The sequence below is a fragment of the Mytilus californianus genome, unplaced genomic scaffold (assembly GCF_021869535.1).
Source record: "Mytilus californianus isolate M0D057914Y unplaced genomic scaffold, xbMytCali1.0.p SCAF_2, whole genome shotgun sequence".
NCBI lineage: Eukaryota > Metazoa > Mollusca > Bivalvia > Mytilida > Mytilidae > Mytilus > Mytilus californianus.
In genome coordinates, this window is record NW_026262668.1 from 126,915,260 (window position 1) to 126,941,606 (window position 26,347).

Consider the following 26,347-nt stretch of genomic DNA (forward strand, 5'->3'; position numbering starts at 1 on the left):
GAGCCACATCAACAAACGACAAGACTTGATGTAACCTTTTAGGCGTGTTGTTTCTGATTTTTTCTTTTTATAGTTGCAGTATCCAGCCAACAGCTGTATGTACCTAAGGTATCTTCCTATAGCAGAAAGAACATGTTGACCCTGCTTTCCAACTATGTGCCCTTTTTGTATTACCTTATTCATGTTAGAGGTCGTTCTGGTTGTAAGTTTTATAATTATATGAACATTTAATATTTCCTTTCAATGTGATAATGTTTACGAAATCATAGTGTAATGTTTGTGTACTAACGTGAATGTCATGCTGCCCATCAAGGGTTCTTAATTGAAACAATAAATTTTCTTATTATTAGCAACCTATTATTCAAAATATTTACCAAAACCACAAACTTTGATATTATCATACGTTGCGTTATAGTTTTCTCATACGTATTTCCTATATAACCTTTTGTTTAGCAGACTCAAGACATGTAACCGTACTACGAGTTGATCAATGGTTTTCTCCAGAAATTAGTTTCCATGTATTGTATTGTTACACAACTCATCAACGTAATCTGATCTTCCGTGCAAGATTCTTTTTTGATTGTAGGAAGGAATGTTTATGTAGAAGACACTGACATGAACCTTTTCAGCTAAAAGCTAATTGTAGTCCACAGTTTAACATAGCTGATTAACTGCTTTCAACTTTTAAGAGATCACTTATTTTCAAAAATTAATAATAAAAACATCGAGGCTGGTTGTACAAACCATCAACCACCTTTCAAGCTAATAATGAAGTTGAACTTTTGGTGACTTTATAAAGCAATATTTAGAGTTGCGAAAATGAGGTCCACGTCCATCAAAAGTTATATTATCATGACTTTGTTGTTTAATGCTTATTCTTGCAATTCTAAATTGTGTTATATATTTAAGTTGTTTTGCGTGACCCATTTGAGTGTAATGTGCACATTAAGTTATTGTTATTATTGTTTTACCTATATGAAGTTATTTCCTTTCAGAACGGTAGGTCATTCTTTTGAAGAAACAAACCAGACGATATCAAGTTTCAATAAAATGTGCTTTAAGGCATAAAATAATGACTTGCTTGAGGTCATTATTAACCCCGGTTAAATTGCATACTACAGGTTGTCAAAACATTTTCCATCGTAAATATTATTTAAAGGTTTTGGGCAGAAACAATCCATTTCTCCATTTATTAGATTGAAATACTAGTAACAGAAGATGTATAAAACATGCAGTTTAACTTTTAAACACAAATAATGAGTTCTGTTAAATGATCCCTTCAATAAAGGGACATTTCATAGTATTATATTCTGATTCTCAATTTTTGTAAAGACAAGAGTGCACACGCTAAAATATCTCGCCTATTTTACTTATGATTGAATTTATGTTGCAAGTCTGTAATATGAAGGTACTACAAGTATCACATAAACTTAACATTATCAATGTTGTATGACAATGGGGTCACGGTGAGATAAACCATGCCAGACAGACATATACACCTTACAATCATTCCAAACACCAAATAAAGTGGTCCTTTTGCTTAAAGTACCTGAGAAAAAGATGAAACCACAAAATTTAAAAATTGACCAATGAATCATGAAAATTAGGTCAAGGTAATATGAACCCTACCAGACAGACATGTACACCTACTATCATTCCATACACCAAATATAGTTGACCTATTGCTTATAGTATCGGATAAACTGACAAACCGCAGAAACTTCTCATTGACCAATGAACCATGAAAATGTGGTCAAGGTCATATGAAACCTGCCAGACAGACATGTACACCTTACAATCATTCCATACACCAAATCTAATTGACCTATTTCTTATAGTATCTGAAAAATAGACCAAACCACAAAAACTAAACATTGTATAATGAACATGAAAATAAGGTCAAGGTCAGATGCTGCCAGTTGGAATTGTACACAATTCATCAAATAAAGTGGCCCCAACGCGTCATATTGTGCAGTTAAGATATTTTCTTTGTGATGGAAGATGATGTATTAGCAATATCAATCATTGATTAGAAACAAAGTGTTTAGGAGAGATTTGGTATTCCTATTTAGTTTAAAGTTTGAGTCTAATTCTAATAGTGTATTGCTTTTGGTTGTCTGAATGTGACTTTTGATTGTTCCAGGTAATGTTAATGTCTAACCCTGTCAAGTTGCTAGTTTTTAAGATGAGCAGGTGTTCTATACCTGTCCATATGAATAACCAAGGGGTAATGTTTCGTAATTGTCATATTTCCTGGAATACTAATATGTATGAGATAAAAATAAAATTCTGGATTCAATGATTTTTATTGATGAAATATTAATGCATGGTAACAAATATTAAGGTGCACTTTATTGGTCTGAATTTCTGGATTCCTCTGGTTACATTAATTTTTTGTTGTTGGAAACTACCCATACATATCTTAGATTGTTTCCTTTGTAAGCAAATTTAACTTTGTGATAATCAATAGGTTCAAGTGTGATACTGTGAGACCAAAGAAAAAGACAATGTATGAATAACAACTATAACAATGTATTATTATAATGTGATAACATGATTATCATATACTTAAAGAAAACTTTTCAAAAATACTGACAAAAATCACAATTTAAACAAATTTTGTTCTTCATTCTAGATTTATTTTCTGCTATTTTTAAAGCATTTTCATTTTTTTTTCTCAATTTCAAATAAAAAACTAAATTATTATATTTGTAAACTCTAAAACTAATTGTCAGAATAAAAACATTTTTGAAAGGTCTTTCATATGAATACATAAAATAATGGTAAATATTTACCAATAAGCATTATCTCAAAGCAAACACAGGTCAAGACAAACAGAAACCCATCAAACTGTTCGTCTCAAAACTTGTGTTGCTGAAAATATGAAAATGGTAAGAAAATCTGTATTTACATTTTACATATTCAGTTCTGTGTCACATAATTTTTCCACTAACACACTATCATAATATAATATTCTACTGATTGTCTCCCCTTCTTTTATCACAAGATGAAATTTTTTTTTCAAAAAGTAAAAAAGTCAACAGATTTAAATATATATTCAATTGTTTTTGAAATATTACATCACTCATTGTACATGGAAAATTTTGACTAGTTTTCTTGGCTTCAGTGAAAGGGAATGATCAGTCATGCTCCAGTATACATGTTACCTCAATCAATTGCATGCAGAGACACAGGTCCAGACCTGGTATTGGTCTTGTTTATATATAAAATTTAATACAACTTTATAATTCCCATTCCTTTTAATTGTTTTTTTTAAAATTCTTTGTTTATGCTTTTTATCAATTCTTCTTAATTTTATACTCTATATTTTTTGGTAAAAATTCATTAACAAAGTTTATGCTTTATTACTATTTAAAAAAACAATCATCTTGTGATAAATCATTTCATTCAAATCTGTGTAAACTTGGGAACAACTTCCTGAAGATAAGACAAAACTTCAACATCATTCGTCTCCATTTTCTGTGGTGTAGTATAGCCATAAGGGAGAGAACTCTGATCTCGGGATATTCTTCTTTTGAAAGTCATGCTGTTTCCTCTAATAGCTCCTGTGTAACTGGTATTCTGTCCTACTGCACTCTTAGAACTAAGTTGTCTTGTGAGGCTCAGATGTCTGTCTTCATTAAAAGATCCATAACTAATGAAAAATGGCATGTCTGTTGGGGTCTTCTTCCTGTTTAGTACATCTGAAATCAGAAATAATTCTATCTTGTAATAATGTTCCTCTAGTCGAAGTGATTCAAACTTCAGAATTAATGTTATAATCAACCTATGGACAATTAAATACTGTGGTTTCAGTATTTTTCCTGGGGTACCAGTTTTTAGGGAATTCATGGGTGTAAGTGAACCATGAACTTTCAATGAAGAACAAATTGTCTATAGACTTGTATGTAGACTTTGGTACCTACAAACATAAATTGTCTATAGCCTTGTATGTAGACTTTGGTACTACAAACATAAATTGTCTATAGCCTTGTATAGCCTTGTATGTAGACTTTGGTACCTACAAACATAAATTGTCTATAGACTTAAGCTTGTATAGCCTTGTATGTAGACTTTGGTACCTACAAACATAAATTGTCTATAGACTTGTATGTAGACTTTGGTACCTACAAACATAAATTGTCTTTAGACTTGTATGTAGACTTTGGTACCTACAAACATAAATTGTCTATAGCCTTGTATGTAGACTTTGGTACTACAAACATAAATTGTCTATAGCCTTGTATGTAGACTTTGGTACCTACAAACATAAATTGTCTATAGCCTTGTATGTAGACTTTGGTACCTACAAACATAAATTGTCTATAGCCTTGTATGTAGACTTTGGTACCTACAAACTTAAATTGTCTATAGCCTTGTATGTAGACTTTGGTACCTACAAACTAAAATTGTCTATAGCCTTGCATGTAGACTTTGGTACCTACAAACATAAATTGTCTATAGCCTTGTATGTAGACTTTGGTTCCTACAAACTTAAATTGTCTATAGCCTTGTATGTAGACTTTGGTACCTACAAACTTAAATTGTCTATAGCCTTGTATGTAGACTTTGGTACCTACAAACTTAAATTGTCTATAGCCTTGCATGTAGACTTTGGTACCTACAAACATAAATTGTCTATAGCCTTGTATGTAGACTTTGGTACCTACAAACTTAAATTGTCTATAGCCTTGTATGTAGACTTTGGTACCTACAAACATAAATTGTCTATAGCCTTGTATGTAGACTTTGGTACCTACAAACATAAATTGTCTATAGACTTAAGCTTGTATAGCCTTGTATGTAGACTTTGGTACCTACAAACATAAATTGTCTATAGACTTGTATGTAGACTTTGGTACCTACAAACATAAATTGTCTTTAGACTTGTATGTAGACTTTGGTACCTACAAACATAAATTGTCTATAGCCTTGTATGTAGACTTTGGTACTACAAACATAAATTGTCTATAGCCTTGTATGTAGACTTTGGTACCTACAAACATAAATTGTCTATAGCCTTGTATGTAGACTTTGGTACCTACAAACATAAATTGTCTATAGCCTTGTATGTAGACTTTGGTACCTACAAACTTAAATTGTCTATAGCCTTGTATGTAGACTTTGGTACCTACAAACTAAAATTGTCTATAGCCTTGCATGTAGACTTTGGTACCTACAAACATAAATTGTCTATAGCCTTGTATGTAGACTTTGGTTCCTACAAACTTAAATTGTCTATAGCCTTGTATGTAGACTTTGGTACCTACAAACTTAAATTGTCTATAGCCTTGTATGTAGACTTTGGTACCTACAAACTTAAATTGTCTATAGCCTTGCATGTAGACTTTGGTACCTACAAACATAAATTGTCTATAGCCTTGTATGTAGACTTTGGTACCTACAAACTTAAATTGTCTATAGCCTTGTATGTAGACTTTGGTACCTACAAACATAAATTGTCTATAGCCTTGTATGTAGACTTTGGTACCTACAAACATAAATTGTCTATAGCCTTGTATGTAGACTTTGGTACCTACAAACATAAATTGTCTATAGCCTTGTATGTAGACTTTGGTACCTACAAACATTAAATTGTCTATAGACTTGTATGTAGACTTTGGTACCTACAAACATAAATTGTCTATAGCCTTGTATGTAGACTTTGGTACCTACAAACATAAAGGAATCCACAGTACTTATGTATAAAATTGTCAAATAAAAACTGTAGTTCACATCTTACCTATATTTAAGCTTAAAGTTATAGCATGGATGCATATAATGGGAAGAACAAACACAATACTTTAGCTGAGTAACACTGACAATGTTATGTACAGTATTATAAAACATGGTTGTTTTAAAGATTACTTTTTTGTAACTTTCTATATTACAAGTATGTTAATTCATACATATACAATGGTTGTGGCATCTATGCAACCTGTAGTTTTAAGCGATATGTTTAAATAAATCTAACTATTGCCATGTATGGTACATAACTGTATCATCAAGTGACAGATATCAATGGTATTGTCATAATTCTATTTATTTATCATTTTTTACTTTTATGAACATGAATAAAAGAAGATGTGGGGTAATCATCAATGAGACAGCAAACCTAATGATACAAAAATGATAAACCTATTACACGACTTACCATCCATTGTGTTTTTAAGTTGTGTAGCTGTAGGTCTTCGTTGTGGGATTTCTGCCACCATATCTTTAAGGATGCTTTTCATTTCACTACAGCAAGCATCAGGTATCAAACAAGTTTTTACTAATGACGGATTTTTTGCCAACTGAAATGAAAATGAATTTTATATTCTTCAAATTTACTGCAGTTTTGTAACTAATCAACTACCATTTCTATTTATCATATGAAACTGAAGTATGGCTAAATATCCCCTCCAAAAGAAAGGAGAGAAGGAAGATGGAAAAACTGGTCAAAGAAAATTTAGATGATGCAATAAATACAACTTGTGACTTGGACAGTTGTCTCATTGGCACTCATACCACATCTTCTTATTTCTATTAACAAATAAAAAATTTAGGAGCAACCTAACCCAGATATATAGGGCTGCTACCTTCATTATATGGCATGATGGCATTTTCTCTAAATTGCATTTGCACACAAAATATATGGCTATATGTCTAAGTTTCTGGGAACTTGTTGTGGAATGTAGACAAACGCTGCAGGATGGGTTACGGGATACAGCTCCTTTCCCCAAAAAAAAACTTTATTGTATGAACTACAAATTTATAAACAAAATAAAGCAGGCAATTCTAATAATACATATACTAGACTTACAGAAACAAGTATGGTCTGTCTGAGTTTATTAATAGTGCCAGCATCTAGGCCATTGTATGACATATTCCCATTGTTGAAAAGGGAGATAACCACATGTCCCCTTCTGTAGACAAACATAATTGACAATGCCAAGGAGAAAATATCTGACTTGGTAGACATAACAAAATCTGCTGTATCAAAGTTGAATAGATTCATCACTCCTGACTGATACTTGGAGGCAATTAACTGGATTCCCAGTTCTGGAGATAAGTACTCCACTGTACACCCCATGAAGTCAGGTGGTTCTGTAACTTTCTTGGCTGATCCAAAATCAGTTATTTTAAGGCAGATGTCACTCTCTCTCTTAAGAATGCAGATATTCTCAGCTGAAACAGATATTTAAAAAAATAAATTTAATAAAAATCATAAAAATCTATCTGAGGAAACAAAACATTTCAAAAAAACAAATCAAGGTTTCTTTCCAAAAAATTGTCCTAAACAATAACTGTTGCTGATTTTTAATTCTTAACCCAGATTAACTGATAACAGATGAGTAACATATAACTTTTGTCTTTCTCTTTGTGTGCCAGGTTTCACCTGACAACTTCATTTACACCATATAGACATTTAATAATACAAGCTCCATAATGCAAACACAAGTTAATGTTAGGTTGCTCTCCTCAAAAAAATAAAAACCCAACAAAGACTAATATAAAAAGCCCGATTTTTGGTGTAAAGGTCAGGATAATATATTAGGAATCTTTTTTTAGATTTAAATTCTTAGTTAGTTTTAAAAGCATGCTCCAGTTATCATCTGTAAACTGTTGTATCCAAATGGCTATAATTTCTATATTGATGCTTTTTATAATTGCATAAGTGAATTCATAGTCAATTGAATATTACAAAATTTTTATATCCTAGCTCGTCCAAACACTTCCCCCCCCCCTGGTTTTTAGACAAGTCAAGATGCTTTGGTTGGATAGATGAGAGAACATTTATCATCATATTCAAATATTCACACAGTTTTTTTAATTTTTACTCTTTCAACACTGCATAACTTTCAATGTATAATACCATTCAACACTAAGTAACTTTGAGAATTTCATTGATTTAGGGTAGGTACTTTTAAACTGATGTATATTTGTACTCAGTGGTCCAATTCCATCATATGAGGTATCAAAATAATCAGCATACTTTGTACTTGCTGTACCTGTTTGTCTTATTGTGACTTGTGGTGACATACAGGTGAGATACAGGTAAAAATACAGGTAAATCAGGTAATTTTGATAAACTGGTGTTGTTACTATGAAATGACTTTTATTTTGTTTGAATTTATATTGATTTAAAAGTTTATGAATATTAAAAGAAAAAAAATGTGATATTGTCTCAATTGACAAGGTATTTGTACTTCGTTAGCACAGGTAAATGTGTAAATTTTCATGTATGATTTTCTATATGTAATAAATAAAAAATACAAAAGATCAGCATGTAGTGTTGTTATTTCTGAATTGTTTGCCACATTATTGTTTTCCAATCATTGTTCATCATTATTTAAAGAAAGAATAGTCTGAAAGTTCAAGTTATCCGTATAGGTAAGCTCAGGTAACATCGGAGATCATTGCCAATAGTACTCCTTTGTGTGGTAATCAACGAAGCAAGTGTTTCTAGCATTGCAGCACAGAGGAACATCACACTTTTGACAAGCCATAGATCTCTCTTCCTTTTATTTGGTCTTTCGTGACCACTGACATAACCTTCTAAGACAAAGGCGTTGTAAAAAGAAATCGCTCAGAGTTTGAACTCGATTTTCCTGTACCACCTCATGCTTTTCTTCTCCTTGCTTACTCTTGTCATTTGATCTAGTCTATCAACTCCTCCCATGTATTTAGCATATTAAAGCCTGCTGTGTTGGAGTTGCAGATAACTGATTTTGTGTCCCATCTTTGTTTTTACGGATTGTGGTAAGCTGTGGATCTTCAGGTGCATGAAATGTTGACAAATAGTAGACAATTCTATTATCTTTCCAAAATGATGCTAGCAAAGGTCCACACATTAGCCAATCATATTCACCTCTATTGAGTCTTCTTTGTTCAGCAGGGGATTTGACCAATTCCTTTGGATACCCCTTACGATTCGTGCTGATTGTACCGCAGATGTAGGAGTCGCGCATGTAAAGTTAGTTAGCCAATTGCGGACTTGTATAAAAATTATCTGTGTAGATGACATGTCCTTTTTTTTCTAGGAATTTTGTCAGTTCAATCACTACTTTTGATGAGAGTCCAAACATACGGTTTACAACAGTGTCATTTTTCCCTACATAGACTTCAAAGTTTACACAATAGGCAGAAATTGCATCAGTAGCGACCCATAATTTGATTCCGAATTTTACTGGTTTATCTTTCATGTACTGTTTCATTCCTAAGCGTCCTTTGAAAGGAATCATAGCCTCAACAACACTGATTTCTCTGTTTGGGAAGTATTCATCCTGAAAGTTTTCCCTACAACTATCTAAAATGTATCTAACTTTGTGCAATTTGTCACCTGTATCGTCACTAAAGTGCAGGTAGCTTTTGATCTGGACAAATCGGTCCCTGGGCATTATATCACCAAATTTAGACCCTACAAGTCGAAATTCTTTGTTGTCAGCCCAATAAAGTTCATCCCTTTCGAATTTCATAATTGTCATCAAGATAGAAAGTCCGTAAAATGCCTTCATTTCAGGAACTGTTACGTCAATGGCATCTGCCTCACACTTACGGGTGGCGTTCAAATTTGTAAAATTCACGATAGAAGTGAAGACTTCTTCGGTATAAAAACATTGAAAATAGTTCAAGGCAGATGCTGATGTGTCAAAATTTCTTACTGGGCCCACACGTTCCCTAAATTCACCATTGTTTCTTTGACTTTCTGTTTTACTCCAAGTGTCAAAATGTTTATCAACATAAATGTCCGCGTCTTCAAACCCCTCAAAGACATCTTCATCATCACTGTCCCCTTCTATATTTCTCCATTGCCTTTCTTATTCATTTCTGTCAGCTTGATCAACATTTATTAAGTCAAATTAGCCGACATCATCAATTATTTCGTCTCCTGACAGTTCGTTTTCACTATCGCTAGCCGCCATTTTGTATACAAAAATTCCAAAAATTTTCATCGCTAATAATAGACAAATATTTTCTTTGTTTCCCGTTTAAAGTACTGGAAAAGCCAGAGAAACTCGAATGAATATATATGACGCTAGTATGTTAATTTAGAGGGGTTTCCCAACAACCGACTAATGGAAATCTTGGTTTAAAAAAAGTAACATGCGCAGCCCGTTTTACCAGGCTATAGTGTGCTATAGTGTTTACGAAAGTAAAATGGATTTCCCGGTAAACCGGGTCACAGTGCTGAAAGAGTTAATGGACTGAAGTACAAAAAGTGGCAATCATATTTCTCATTGATTTTATTTGTTTTTAAACTTACGTTTAATATCATAATGAATGACCCCCTTGCTGTCTAGATACTCAAGAGCAGACAATCCTTGGTATAACATATCAATGATCTTGTCTTCTTTCAGATCATCAGAAGACGGGTCTGCTGTTGTGGTGTACTCAATCAGGCTAATTCCTGAAATAAATTTAAACTGTTATTCTACAGGAACACACTTGAATACCTGTTTTATATTTGGCACTTAACTTGAGGAAAAGACATAACATTTGGTTGAGGCAAACTAAAGTTAGAGAACAGAAAGCAAGATCAAAACACACAAGATTTAACAAAATATTGAATGAATTTCAAGTAGTTGATGTTTCTATGAACATACATGTATTCCTTACATCTTTTGGCCAGAATTATAATCTGACTACAGAAACCAAGGAAAGGTAATAAAGACATGAATTTGTTTTACTAATTTTTCTAACAGAGATCTTTTTACGACCTTATTTATCTTACAGGTGTAAATATTAACACACCAACTTGTTTTTCTAACAAGTATATTTTATCAATTAAATTCATACTTGAAACACATACATGTACATTGGATCTGGAATTTCTTACATTTCCATTTCAGCAAAAAGCTTTTTCCTGAAATTTTACAAGCATTTACAAGTTTTGACTAAAAGCTTCTTTCTGATAAAAAGTATGGGAAGAACACCACCCTGAGTAAGATTTTAAAAGAATCATGGCATAATATATTGATAATAAAATGCTTTGCTGAGCGCAGCTGGATACGATCGCAGAGGTCCAACCCTGAACAGTTGGGGCAAAAATGGACACAATATTCGCGCTTGATACAGGTCTGAATTTGGATTGTAATTTAATATTTGACACATAATAGGTTTCTGACACCGAATAACTGTAGTCAAAGAACTTAGAATTGGTTATATGATTTGAATTTATATTCAATTATTTGCTTTTGTGCAATACACTATGCTGTTGTAAAATTGACCCTCCCCCCCCTCCAAAAAAAAAAAAATTTACCCCCCTTTTCTTTGGCTTTTGTGAAATACACTATGCTGTTGCCTATTGACCCCCCCCCCCAAAAAAAAATGTTTACACCTCCCCCCCCCCCCCCCCCCCCCACCTTTTTTGGCAAAAAGAAATAATATTTGAAGAAATTTTCTTTTTAATATCTGAAATCTGATATGAAAAAAAAAATTGCCCCCACAATTTCTTTTTTAACCCCCTTCCCCCTAAATTTTTTTTCAACTCCCCCTTCCCCCTTTTCTAAAAAAAAATTCTTTCCCTCAAGATATGGTCATAATCTCAATTCAAATTTCCAATGGAGTTTGCAACCATAATTACCAATTTAAATACATCATAAAAGTCTTAAAATAGAAAAAAAGAATTCCCCCCCCCCCCATATTTTTGGAACCCCCTTATGATTCATCACCCCCAAACTCAATCCCAGCCTTCCCTTTGTGGTATGGTACCTTGTAGTACAATTTCAGAGAGATCCATACACACGAACACAAGTTATTGCCTGGAAACCAGAAACATGCTTATTTTTGGCCCCAAATTCCTACACGTTTAGGGCAATTACCCCCAAACTCAAACCCAGCTTTCCCTTTGTAATATGGAACCTTGTAGTACAATTTCATAAAGATCCATACTCTTACACACAAGTTATTGTCCTGAAACTAGAAAAATGCTTGTTTTTTACCCCTTTTTGGCCCCTAATTCCTAAAATTTTGAGGCAATTACCCCCTAAAAATCCATCCCAGCCTTCCCTTTGTGGTATGGTACCTTGCATTACAATTTCAGAGAGATCCATCCACTTGAACACAAGTTATTGTCTGGAAACTAGAAAAATGCTTATTTTTGGCCCCTTTTTCCTAAACGTTTTGGGCAATTACCCCCAAACTCAATTCCAGCTTTCCATTTGTGATATGGAACCTTGTAGTACAATTTTAGAAAGATCCCTAAACTTACACACAAGTTATTATCATGAAACTAGAAAAATGCCTGTTTTTTGCCCCTAATTCCTAAAATTTTGCTGCAATTACCCCCAAATCAATCCCAGCATTCCCTTTGTGATATGGAACCTTGTGGTACAATGTCAGAGAGATCCATACACTAACACACAAGTTATTGTCTGGAAGTTACAAAAATGCTTATTTTTGGCCCCTTTTTCCTTAACTGTTGGTACCATAACCCCCAAAATCAATCCCAACCTTCCTTTTGTGATATTGAACCTTATGGTAAAATTTCATAGAGATCCATTCACTTAAAAGTTATTGTGTGAAAACCAACGTGTCTTCGGACGACGACGCCGCCAACGTCATACCAATATATGACCGCATTTTTTGCGGTCGTAAAAAAATGAATCAGTGATATGTGGAATTTTATCTGTTGAACTACAATAAATATATATGTATACAGAAAGTCTTTTTAATTTTGACTGTAGATTACAAACCTGCATATTCCATAAGTATTTCTGGTACACCATCTCTCAAAACAAAGCCATACAATTCAGCAATGTTCATGTGGTGGATCTCACTAAGTATTCTTACTTCATACAGAAAGATATTATCTTGCTTGAATATCTGTAAAATGATCCATATTTGTGACTATATATATATATATAAGATGTGAAAGAAGACCCGTACCAGACAAGTCATTTATTACACAAAAATATTTCTTTTCTTTAGGATATATTATTTTTCCTAAATTTATATACCTTATCAGTTTCAATGCACAAAACCTTTATTTTTTTTCAAAAGTGTACAACTATAGAATTGTTTCTGCAACAATATTTACTAACATGCTACATGAACATCCTTGCATAAAAAAAGATATTGATCTTTGGCTCCCGTCCTACTTCCATATTACACATTATTTTTAAACTAGAGAGCTAAAGACTAATTTTGATATCGTCTGATCTTGAAGCAGAATGTTCAAAATATCTCAAGTAATGGATTTTTAAACCAGGTGAGCCTTATATAGAGAAGTTATTAATTATGAGTATTTTACTGACCTCTTTCTTAACAAATTCCATTCTGGTCATGTTGTCTTGAAAAAGTTTGACACAGCCATATGATCCACGACCAGCAATTTTGATAAACTTATGACCATTGCCAGGACCTTCTAATTCCTCATATTCTCCTAACTCAGTTGGCTGGTTGTTCTATAAATAAAATAAACACAACTTTTATGACTGTTATAGATATGTAAACTTAAACAATTTGAAAGTCAAAATATATAACAAGATATTAGAAAACTCGAGACAATAATATTTATTTTTATTTGCATAAATTATGTGCAGAAATCATCTCCAATGGACATGGACTAACAAACCCCATCTTAGTTCAATAAACATAAGTGGCAGTAAAGAAACTATATGATTAGTAATCAATGGAAATTTCAGTTTTATGTTATACTTCTCAAGGTTAATTACTATCATAAGTTCACTTACACTTTTATATCATTATTCAAACTCCCTCAGGCAAAGTTGACCTTAGATTAATTTGGCTATTCTTTTTTGGTTTCTTATGAACATACAACTCCTAACGTTTCTACTTATTTATACATCCCTGGTTTTCAATGTTATTTTTTAAGGTTCAAGTGTTCTGACGAAGGTAAATTTAGAAAAGTGCTTCAGATGCAAATAATTTTAAAGTGATATTTTCATTTATAGCATGTCCGGAAGTGGAGGTAAAGCACTGTGTGGCATGTTACACTGGTATAAAGTCTTACTCGAGTTGTCAGAATACCATGACAACCAATAGCTAACTCTGCAGGCTGTGTTGTATAAACTCTCAACAGGTGTGACAAGGATTGCTGTGTACCGGGTAATACATACCTATAAATAAAAATATAATATATATTTAGTTTGTTAGGTTGGTGAACATTTTCGAAAAAAGAAATTTTCAAATAATTCCAAAGAGCCTGTATATCTAACCTATACTTATATGCATGCCTGACGTCAACTCCTTAACCCTACTTAACCTATTTAATATCTGCAGCTATCAAGTCTTACTCTTTACAGGATTAACCATAAATGTCTCCTTTCTGGTGTCCTTGCATTTCAAAATTAAATGATCACTGTTTTCACAGTACACTTAACAAGGACAGATGACAGTGAGAGTAGGACATGATGTCCTATGGACACATATTCTTTAATTACACTTTTTTCTAGAGTATATTGTTGGAGGTCAACAAAAATATTTTCTTTTTGATGTTAGTAGAAGTTGTCAGTGCACAACTTTCAGTTATCCTGGCTTGTATATATATATATTGGCTATTTTCATTTTGTACTTATTTTATTGTGGTTAACTATAACCAGGAAATTATTAACCAATGGAAACCTTTGAAGTAAAAACAACCGTAACTTTGTAGAAAGTGATTTATTTTAATTGATTGTTTACTAGTTATAACTGATAGATACATTAATAAAATGCTTCGCTGGGCGCAGCTTGATACGACCGCAGAGGTCGAACCCTGAACAGTTGGGGCAAGTATGGACACAACATTCAAGCTTGATACAGCTCTGAATTTGGATTGTGATTAAATATTTGACACAGCATAGGTTTCTGACACAGAAACAATGTGGTCTAAGAACTTCAATTTTTTAAATTTACCTATTATGGTCCAATGTCCAAAATCAAAATACATGGTTAGATTCAGCATATCAAAGAACCCCATATATTCAATTTTTGTTGAAATCAAACAAAGTTTAATTTTGGACCCCAACTTGGACCAACTTGAAAACTGGGCCCATAATCAAAAATCTAAACACATGTTTAGATTCAGCATATCAAAGAACCCCAAGAATTCAATTTTTGTTAAAATCAAACTAAGTTTAATTTTGGACCCTTTGGACCTTAATGTAGACCAATTTAAAAAACGGGACCCAAAATTAAAAATCTAAATACACGGTTAGATTTGGCATATCAAAGAACCCCAATAATTAAATTTTTGATGAAATCAAACAAAGTTTAATTTTGGACCCTTTTGACCTCAATATGAACCAATTTGATAGCGGGCCCACAAATAAAAAATCTAAATACATGGTAAGATTCAGCATATCAAAGAACCCCATATATTCAATTTTTGTTGAAATCAAACAAAGTTTTATTTTGGACCCCAGTTTGGACCAACTTGAAAACTGGGCCAAAAATCTAAAATCTAAATACATGTTTAGATTCAGCATATCAAAGAACCCCATATATTCAATTTTTGTTGAAATCAAACAAAGTTTTATTTTGGACCCCAACTTGGACCAACTTGAAAACTGGGCCCATAATCAAAAATCTAAACACATGTTTAGATTCAGCATATCAAAGAACCCCAAGAATTCAATTTTTGTTAAAATCAAACTAAGTTTCATTTTGGACCCTTTGGACCTTAATGTAGACCAATTTAAAAAACGGGACCCAAAATTAAAAATCTAAATACACGGTTAGATTTGGCATATCAAAGAACCCCAATAATTAAATTTTTGATGAAATCAAACAAAGTTTAATTTTGGACCCTTTTGACCTCAATATGAACCAATTTGATAGCGGGGTCCACAAATAAAAAATCTAAATACATGGTTAGATTCAGCATATCAAAGAACCCCATATATTCAATTTTTGTTGAAATCAAACAAAGTTTAATTTTGGACCCCAATTTGGACCAACTTGAAAACTGGGCCAAAAATCAAAAATCTAAATACATGTTTAGATTCAGCATATCAAAGAACCCCATATATTCAATTTTTGTTAAAATCAAACAAAGTTTAATTTTGGACCCTTTGGACCTTAATGTAGACCAATTTGAAAACTGGATCCAAAATTAAAAATCTAAATACACGGTTAGATTCGGCATAACAAATAAATAAATGTGGTCAAAGATTTACAAATCTAATGCGCCATACTGTGCAATTAAAGATTACTTCTTGGAAATTTTTCAATATTTGAAATTTGAAAAAAAAATAATATTTGAAGAATAATTCTTTTTAATTTCTGAATTCTGAAATGAGAAAAAATTGACCCCCCACAATTACTTTTTACCCCCCCCCCCCCTTTTTTCCCCCAAACCATAATTACCCATTTAAATTTACCATAGTGCTAACTTAATCTATTTTATAATAGAATTTAAAATATAGTGTCAAATCTTTCATATGGATTTTTTTGTAAAAAAAAAAAGATGCAACATTTGCAGATATTTTTACTGGTCTTCCTTTATAAATATGCATTTCTTTAAACATAATTTAAAAGCAGTGTAAGGGAAGTAACCAAAACGTTGTATTTGGATTACCTCCCTTACACTGTTTTAAATTATCTTAATTGTTCATTAACCATTACTTTATACATAATTTAAAAGCAGTGTAAGGGAGATAATTTCAATGATGTATTTGATTTATCTCCCTTACACTGCTTTAAATTATGTTTTGTACTAAAGTATTTGTCCATTAACCAGGACAACCTTGTTTTCCCCCTTTTTTGCCCCTAATTCTTAAACGGTTTGAGCCATAACCCCCCAAAGCAAATCCTAACCATCCCTTTGTGGTATGGAAACTTGTAGTATAATTTCAGAGAGATCCATACACCGTTCCACAGTTATTGTCTGGAAACTAGAAAATGCTTATTTTTGGCCCCTTTTTGGCCCCTAATTCCTTAACTGTTGGTACCATAACCCCCAAAATCAATCCCCACCTTCCTTTTGTTGTATTGAACCTTATGGTAAAATTTCATAGAGATCCATTCACTTTAACTAAAGTTAGAGTGCGAAAACTAATGCGTCTCGGACGACGACGCCGGACGACGACGACGACGACGCCAACGTCATACCAATATACGACCACAAAAAATTTTTTGCGGTCGTATAAAAATCAAATGAAAAAAGTCTGATAACACAATAATCATTTATATTTTGATGCCACACCTAGGGGCATTATGTTTTCCGGTCTGTACGTTCGTAAGTCCGTCTGTCCCGCTTCAGGTTAAAGTTTTTGGTCAAGGTAGTTTTTGATGAAGTTGAAGTCCAATCAACTTGAAACTTAGTACACATGTTCCCTATGATATGATATTTCTAATTTTAATGCCAAATTATTGTTGTATTTTTTATGCCAAAGAAGCTGATAAAATTTTGTTGCATAATGTGGAAATTCAGGCATACCAGCTTCAATTTAAATCAGTCTTTGGAATCAATATGTCTAACAATTGAAAGTCAATTTCATGTTACTGTCATGTGATCTAAAACTGAATATATGTGACCAAAGATATTGCTTTCACAAGTTCAAGGGGACAAACAATTGTCATAATATTCAAGCAAATTAATTGTGTTTAAATCAGATTGAAATTTCATCTTTGATGTTTTTCTCATTTACACATTTCTGATTTATTTATCAATTTTGCTAGTGAGGCATAACAAAAATAATATACGTTTGTTTCCTGTCTCCAAAAATTATAAAATAGGGTCGGTCGGTATTTTATTTTATTTTTTCATATTATTTTATTTTTTTTCATGTTTCTCCCAGTTTGATCCTGTTTTACACTTATAAATCCGGTAATTTGCACATGCATGTTGATACATTGATAATTTTCAATGGTTTAACAAGTTCTACTCTTGTCAGTCTTGATGTGCGAGTGAATAATCAAGCTGAAATTGAATTTGTAGTCAAATAAAAAGGATCTCAACGCTTATTCTTGAATAAATTTTTTGATAGGCAATAAAATATTTCAGGGTCAGCATGGTCTGTGATCAAACTAAGGGTCGGTTGGGTGACAGGAAACAAGCATTGGTTTTTTTGGCCTGACCACTATCAATTGTTGATTCAAATTCAGAAATGCTTTTACTATATCACAGAATGGTGTTGAAAATATAATGAACAAATTGACAGTGAAATCTAAACGGACTAATTTGACTGAAAAGGAGACGTATGATAAGGTCATTTTTTTGTTGTTTTCTTGTATGACATGTATTCAGAACTTTTGTTCAGTGAGACCTATAAGATGTAATTGTCAAGGAGTTTTATTTCTATTATTTTTTTATAATATGGATTTAATACAAATGTTAAGTATTAAAGAAATTGTGCCAGTTCATCACTTTGAATAATGCTGTAAGAAAAAGATGGCACTGTAATGTTTTAACACAATTACATACCCTTTCATGAATTCATGCTTTCTGAAGTAATTAGAACCATTTAATAGTTCTATGGCCATTTTGCTAGGGTGAATGTCATTTGTATCAGCACTCGAGGGCTGACAACTTAAGGTTCTCAACTCTGGTTGCGGTTGTACATTTCCAATAGATGGTTTACTTTCTGGGCGGATGTCGTGATATGAACTGTCATCACTGATTGTGATGGTCATATCCTCTTCTGGTATTTCATCAGGAACAACATGCAATTGGAACTGTTTCTCCTTTGGTGCTTCGAAAGTATTTTCTATATCTGTGTCTGGTGAAACAGGGACACATCGGTTTGCTTTCTGATACTGTCTGACAATCTTTTTAATCAGATCTACCTTCCATGGCTCTTTGTGACTCTGTGCCAGCTGCTGTATTTGAGCAGCAACAATTTTCTGACTGAGTTCTTTCTGATTGCCTACAACCTGGACTTTTGATGGTTGTCTGATACCACCAGAAGCTTGTGCAACCATACCATGTGATTGGCGGGCATCACTAGGCTGTCGAACTCTTGATTGAGAGTCTGTTGGCTGATAAGCTTTTGTTGTAGTCTGTGGAATGTATCTTGGGTCACACCTTGCATCGTTCATAGGTTTCCCATCAAGCTGGTCTGGGACTTGAAATGGATTAGAAAACTCCTTTTGGACATCTAGATTAGGAGGACTAAGTGGGCTTTTTGGATTCAGATTTGCAAAATCTCTTTCAAGTCTCTGCACATCGTCATCATCTCGGGGAGCAACTACACGGGCTTCTGCACAGGATAACTGTAGGGATTTTCCACCAGAAAAGTGATTCCTATGAGTCAAGACATCAAGTTCTGAAAGTAAATGAAAAAACATGCAATTTTATATAATATATATATTCATTTGTGAAATGTTAGAAAATGTTATTCTTTTGCAGACATACATGCATAAGTTTATGTTGTTTAGTTTTTTCATTTAAATTCAATTTAAAGTAATATAAATGGGGAATGTGTCCATGGGGCACAGATGATGCCCCCGCTTGCATATCATATAAAGTTATAAAGGGACATAACTGAAGAACGGTAAAAGTAATGCTACTCAAATTTATACTTAATCCGAGTTTTGTGGTAATAAGTACTGTGTATAAGTTTCATAACATTTGGTAGAGGCAAACTTAGGTTAGAGAACAGAAACAAAAAATTCAGCAATTTTTCCATTTGTAAAGGGGCATTACTCTAGAACGGTTAACGTGACATCACCAAAGTTCAAACTTGATCTGTATTTTGTGGTAATAAGCATTGTGTATAAGTTTCATAACATTTAGTTGAGACAAACTAAAATTAAAATAAGGAAACGAAAAATTCCGCAATTTTTCCATTTGTAAAGGGGCATACCTCTAGAACGGTTGATGTGAAGTCACCAAAATTCAAACTTGATCTGTATTTTGTGGTAATAAGCATTGTGTAAAAGGTTTCTTAACATTTGGTTGAGGCAAACTAAAGTTAGAGAACGGAAACGAAAAATTCATCAATTTTTCCATTTGTAAAGGGGCATAACTCTAGAATGGTTTAAGTGTCAATAAGTGATGCCACCAAAATTCAAATTTGATCTGTGTTTTGTTGTAATAAGCATTGTGTATAAGTTTCATAACATTTGGTTTAGGCAAACTTAAGCTAGAGAATGGAAACCAACTTTGGGACCTACGTACGGACACGGTAAAACTTAATGCCCCTCCGCTACAGCGGGGACATAAAAAATAAAAATTTAAGAATCATCTGCAGCATTGCAAATATTTCAGTCCAAAAATTAAAACTAAAAGTTATCTGTAATTGCATTCTAACATATATGTAGGACTCAAATCTATGGTGGGTTCCAGATCTATGGCAAATTTCTGCAAATTCCTAATCTATGGTAAATATGATGTCACAAACGCCAAACAAATCACAAATCTATGGCAGTATTTTGTTTTCTACAAATCTATGGCAGATTTGGATACTACGTAATTTTCCGTCACAATTAGATAATGTCATGTAATGTCGAAGCTGTCGCTGACAACGACGGTTTTGTTATACAAAAGGAAAAGAAAAAGATCGATAAGCTAGTTTCAAGGATCCAAATTAATAAATAAATTATAATTCAGAATTGTTTTTGTTCCTACACTTGTTTTCATCTTCTCGTGTTGCTGGTGTTGTTAAAGGTTAAATGAAGGGTCAAACAGGTACTATGCACAGAGTAGGGAATACTTATTCTTCCGGGGCACATGATTTCAACCCTAAAGTCTGTGTTCATTTTACAAAGGTTATGGATATGCTTCCTAGTAATAGTCCTAATTTGTTTTTCTTATACTGGTTTTACTTTAAAGCAGCTTTTTTAATAGCAGACTTGTTTTTGTACTGTTATGAATCACAGTTTAACTAGCTGTCAGTAACTGCGAGTACTCTCAGATCTGTATTTAGTGTCTTTTTGTTGTTTGGATGTAAAAGTACCCGGCCACGTCCACTTGTATTTGTATTATTTGTATTTTTATCCATCTGATGAGTTAAGCCTCTTTCAACTGATTTTTATAGTTCGTTCTTATGTTGTACTGTTACATCACTGTCCCAGGTTAGGGGAGGGTTGGGATCCCGCTAACATGTTTAACCCCGCCACATTCTGTATTTATGTGCCTGTCACAAGTCAGGAGCCTGTAATTCAGTGGTTGTCGTTTGTTTATGTGTTACATATTTGTTTTTCGTTCATTTTTTGTACATAAATTAGGCCGTTAGTTTTCTCGTTTGAACTGTTTTACATTGTCATTTCGGGGCCTTTTGTAGCTGACTGTGCGGTATGGGCTTTGCTCATTGTTGAAGGCCGTACGGTGACCTATAGTTGTTAATTTCTGTGTCATTTGGTCTCTTGTGGAGAGTTGTCTCATTGGCAATCATACCACATCTTCTTTTTTATATTTTCGCTACCTTTGGACATTTCGACCTCGAAATCATTGTTAAGATATGTACTGACTGGTCCGACCTTTGCAGAAAATCTGTCATAGATTTGAAATCTAGAAATCCGCCATAGATAAGAAAACTAAAAAGTTGCCATAGATTAGGATTCTAAAAAATCTGCCATAGATTGGGGATGGCATGACGTCATATTTACCATAGATTAGGAATCTGCCATAGATCTGGAACCCACCATAGATTTGAGTCCTACATATATATTACAATATGTTAGATATATTTATAGTTTTGTAAATAATTTACCTGTAGTTCGGACATTTCTGTCGTCATCATGAACATTTGATGTGTTGCCATTATCAACCACCATTAGTGTGTTTCCTTTTGAACCTTGTACAGCAAGATCCATGTCACTTCCCCTTCAAAAAAGAGAGGAAATTTTACTAACACAAACTGTTTTTTTTTTAATTGTCTGATATCATACATACATGTGTATGTACTTTTTCACTACTACATGTAATGTAGCACTTTTGATTTGAAATAAAACAGACACATATGCAGTATGTGTTTTCCCCTAAGCCTTTTAATATCATGGTACTGTAAAAAAAACTGACGAAAAAGCAATGCTTACTGAGCTTTTCTCTTGTTTCGAAGCGAGAACAAACACATTTTATATTTCCAACAATGTATATTGTTTTTATTCTGCAATTTACACCCTGCACTTGAAGCTTCAGTTGTTTAAATACAAAAAGATGTCTCTGAATTTTCAATGAAATCAAGAATTTAAACAAGGGTTAGATGAGGCATGGAAGTTACAAATTTGTAAAGCACACAAAGGGATACAGAAACACTCCTGGAAACAGTTCTAAGTTTAAACTTGAATAGCCAGCAGTATTGGATTTCAGAAGACTTGAACGTCTTCTCCACAAAAAAAAAATGTATCTGAAAGGATTTTCTGATAGATTCTGTTATGGATGTGATGGTATAATTTCTAGAAACAATATGATCAGGGTTTTCAATGAGGCAAGTCTTTGCAGCATTAAGAAGATATATTTTTGTCCTGCTATTGAATAGTCAAGAATTAATTTACTGCTTTAATAAGTCTTCCAAAAATAAATTTTATTACTTTTTTCTCGTTACATGTGTGTCAACATTTTATATTAGGGGCAGTTGTTACAGTACTTAAAACTTTTGACATGTGTAGTAATGCTCTCATAATCTAGTAACCTGTTATTCTATTTAACATGTTTAAAATTCAATCTTTTTCAAGAAAAAATATCACGATTTACACATGTTGAAATAATTAATGGCAATTTTTTTTATATACCTAACATACATACAAGAACTAAATTATTCTTATTCATGTTGTAATAGTTAATAAAACATACCTTTATTATTAATTTTTATATACTGAATCATGTCAAAGGAATAAAGTTAAAATAATTTCCTTCAGCAACCAATGTTTTACTAGAATTGATAGTCAAGTCTGACTAAAGAACCATGAAAATTTCAATCGACTAGTATTTTCCAGTATTGTCACTAGAGGAGTATTGTACGGGCAGTTTATACCAAGGGCGGTATTTACCACACAACCTTGTTTCTCATTCTTGGTTGCAGGTCCCCTAATTTAGAGCTGACCCCTCTGCCCCATTTTATTTGTGAGTGAATTTTTGAGAAATAAGAACTTGAAATTACTGGAACTGTAACTCAGAACGCAACTTGAGCTCTTACTTGATGGTGAGCCATACTCCATGTATAAAAGGAAAATAAGAATGATTGATTGCTGATTAACATCCTGCAGCAAAAAAATATGCATGCACATGCATATTCAGGTGGACCCCTGGGAATAAAATATCAGTAGAGCTTGTTTGCCTATGCTACATTTAACGTCTGACATTAAATAAAGCTTTTTGAATTTTGTTAAAGGAAGTATGGTGAATGAACACAGATTTCAGTAATAAATCCCCAATCTGTTTTTATAAGGGAAAAAAATAAGGGGAATTAGTCTTTTATGTTTCCCCTGAGTGACTAACTGAATATCATCAGCAAACTTTGCAACGATAACAATACCAAGAAATGTACAAATAAATGTTCTCCAACAACCAGGAAGTTTCTATCTAATGTAAAGTTGTGCAATATCTTCGTTCAATTTCATATACATTAATCTATAAACCTTCCCATTATTGGCATTAACAAAATTACCAAAAAAATGAAAATAATGTGTATTTACTTACAATGATTAACTAAAACACATATAAATTTCAACTTTAGAATACTTTTCTCCTGGGTTGGGCTTTCATGGGTATTCCCATTGGGAATTTCCCTGAGGGGTCATGATCCTGAAATAATTAAATTAGGACTATTATCTCCTATATTTAAAAACAAAGGAAGTAAGAATGACTCTAAGAACTATAGAGGAATTGTTGTGTTACCCATTCTATGTAAAATCATTGAATATATCGCCAGAATAGACTTTAGACCAATATTACTTGAAAAACAATCCCCACTACAAAGAGGATTTACACCAAATACTTCCCCATTAAATGCAGCAATTATATTTGAAGAAATATACAGAGAGTACACCGACTGTAATAGTCCTTTTTACATTGCGCTACTCGATGCTAAGTCGGCATTTGATGTCGTCATCATAAATATGCTGATGAGAAAGTTATTTTTACTAGATATAGACCCAGCAACTTGGTCCATAATTGACGAACTTCATAAAAATACAAGCTGTAGTATCAAATGGAAGAATCAACTATCCCAGGAATTCAAAGTATATCAAGGGGTCAAACAAGGTGGATTGTTAAGTGCTGACCTGTATAAACTATACATAGAAGACTTGTTATCATTATATGAAAACTCAACACTAGGCTGTAAGATAGGTAACATCAATATCAATGCTGTTGCATGCGCAGATGACATTGCACTACTCAGTGATAATCCTTATGACCTACAAATTTTGGTTAACCATGCCTTACAATACAGTCAACTCCATCATTATACTCTACAACCTCAAAAAAGTGTCATTATCCAAGTAGAGAACAAAGCAAAGAAAACAGCTAATCATAATTGGAATTTTAATCTTGATAACAAAGAAATGCCAAATTTGGACAAATCCACACATTTAGGAATAATTCGTTCAACAACTAAGTCAAAATCAGATAATCACAATATAGAACAAAATATCACAAAAGCTCGCAGAACAGCATACAGTTTACTATCAGCCGGTTTTCATGGGAATAACGGTCTAGATCCGATAACATCTGTATCAATATATAAGACATACATCCAACCTGTCTTAACGTACGGTCTAGAAGTAGTACTTCCGAACTCAACAAATATGCAAAAATTAGAGCTGTTTCAAAAAACAATATTGAAGAAAATTTTGTCATTACCTCCAAATACCCCAGATCCAGCAATCTACGTTATCTCAGGTTTACTTCCTATAGAAGCACAAATTGACACAAAAAGTCTAACCTTATTTAATAACATATGCAGACAAAATGATAGATCAAAAGAAAAACAACTTGCATATAGACAGCTGCTTATCAAACCAGACAATAGCAATAGTTGGTATATAGCCATCAAGAAATTATTATATAAATATGACTTTTCTGATATCATTCAATTCCTTGATAATCCACCGAAGAAACTTGAATGGAAAAATATCATACAGAAAAAAGTAGATCTGTATTGGATCCATAAAATAATTCAAAACAGTAGATCATATCCAACGTTGACATATTTAAATTGTGATATATTTTTACCAAGAAAAAATCATCCAATTATTGATCTCAATATTGACAACAATCCGTCAAAAGGTGCGCTATCGATTGCGATTAAACTTAAATTAGTCACTGGAACTTTTATGACACAAATCAAACGTGCTAGCTTTACAAAAAGTGAATCTCCTTTATGTAAACTCTGTGACGATGAAGATGAAGATATTGAACATCTACTATTAAAATGTAAGGTTCTAGAACCTATAAGAAGTCCCTTCATAAATCAAATTGAAGATAATATACTTAAAGATGCGTCCATTTCCTTTTACAAATTGTCTGCAAATACTCAGACACAATTAATTATGGACTGTACTAAACTTAGACATCAGAAACCAGATTTATTATTGGATAGAAAAACAGAACAACTATGTGAACTAATTTCCAGAAAGTTGTGCTATGCACTGCATAGTATAAGAGCTAGAACCATAAGTATGCAGAAGAAACACTCAAAATAAGTGTATACTGATTGAGTATTAACTGATTCAACAGAACTAGTGACAGCAATTAAACAAACAATTGCGGACCTGTATATAAACTGTATATATATATTTGTATGATATTCTGGATGGTGGAGGGTCGTATGTACTAATGCACTCTACTAAGAGGTTGTCCTGAAGGACGGAGAAAGATTCAGCGGTAAACGGTAAGATCACCTGATAGTGAAGCAGCCATTTTGAAAAATATTTTATCATTGTTTATTGAAAATCGAAACTATAACATGATACATTACACCAACGTCATTTTTCTCGGCATTGAAAATACATTTTATCACATTACGAACTCCGCGTTGATATATGTTTTATCCAATGTTATGCATTTATCAACAATAAAATAATGTTCATGAAAATTAGGCATGATCGGTCACTGTCAGCTTCAAAATCCGATAGGGCTTTCGTCAATTTTCTAGTCAAAGTGGACTTAATTTCGTTACCTGATATAAACTTTGTTTACTCTTCTACCTTCAATGTTCTGTTAACACTCGTTGGACTAAAATCCGCCTGATGAATATACATTTTATGTAGCCTCCGAAGAAGCTACAGAAAATTTAGAAATGTTCCGAATGAATTGAGGAAAAATTGGGAAAAGTTTTGTTATTTTGACTTAACAAGTAACTTGATGAGAGTAGTAATGGGTACTCTCTTAAATTAAAGAAAACAAAATATAATTTATATTTAAAGAAATGAATACGAGGATTTTTAACAATTTCTTAGGTTAATACCATAATTTCCCATTCCCCTTCCTTCAAATTTGCCCGCCAAAATAACTATTTTTTTAGGAACCACT

At 32.9% G+C, this 26,347-nt stretch overlaps 1 protein-coding gene and 1 long non-coding RNA gene across 8 annotated transcripts; both read right to left on the minus strand.

Moving 5' to 3' along the window:
- Positions 1–2,287: 2,287 nt before the first annotated feature.
- LOC127730945 (cAMP-dependent protein kinase catalytic subunit-like) lies at positions 2,288–26,143 on the minus strand. 2 transcript variants are annotated; one of them, XM_052239577.1, is made up of 10 exons: positions 25,995–26,143; positions 21,585–21,697; positions 18,356–19,196; positions 13,961–14,066; positions 13,242–13,391; positions 12,681–12,810; positions 10,250–10,393; positions 6,806–7,170; positions 6,155–6,296; positions 2,288–3,704 (listed from the first exon to the last, which is right to left on the minus strand). In XM_052239577.1, the coding sequence occupies exons 2-10, from the start codon at positions 21,685–21,687 to the stop codon at positions 3,409–3,411; spliced, it is 2,277 nt and encodes a 758-aa protein (XP_052095537.1). In that variant the 5' UTR covers positions 21,688–21,697; positions 25,995–26,143; the 3' UTR covers positions 2,288–3,408. The 2 variants fall into 2 exon arrangements, with proteins under 2 accessions (XP_052095537.1, XP_052095538.1); XM_052239578.1 differs by lacking the exon at positions 25,995–26,143 and adding an exon at positions 23,513–23,586.
- On the minus strand, positions 4,057–5,723 carry LOC127730949 (uncharacterized). Of its 6 annotated transcripts, XR_007995386.1 has the most exons (6): positions 5,628–5,723; positions 5,447–5,581; positions 5,357–5,401; positions 4,908–5,086; positions 4,622–4,666; positions 4,057–4,351 (listed from the first exon to the last, which is right to left on the minus strand). It is a non-coding gene; the product is annotated as an uncharacterized LOC127730949 (long non-coding RNA). The 6 variants fall into 6 exon arrangements; XR_007995388.1 differs by lacking the exon at positions 5,447–5,581; XR_007995390.1 differs by lacking the exon at positions 5,357–5,401.
- Positions 26,144–26,347: the final 204 nt, after the last annotated feature.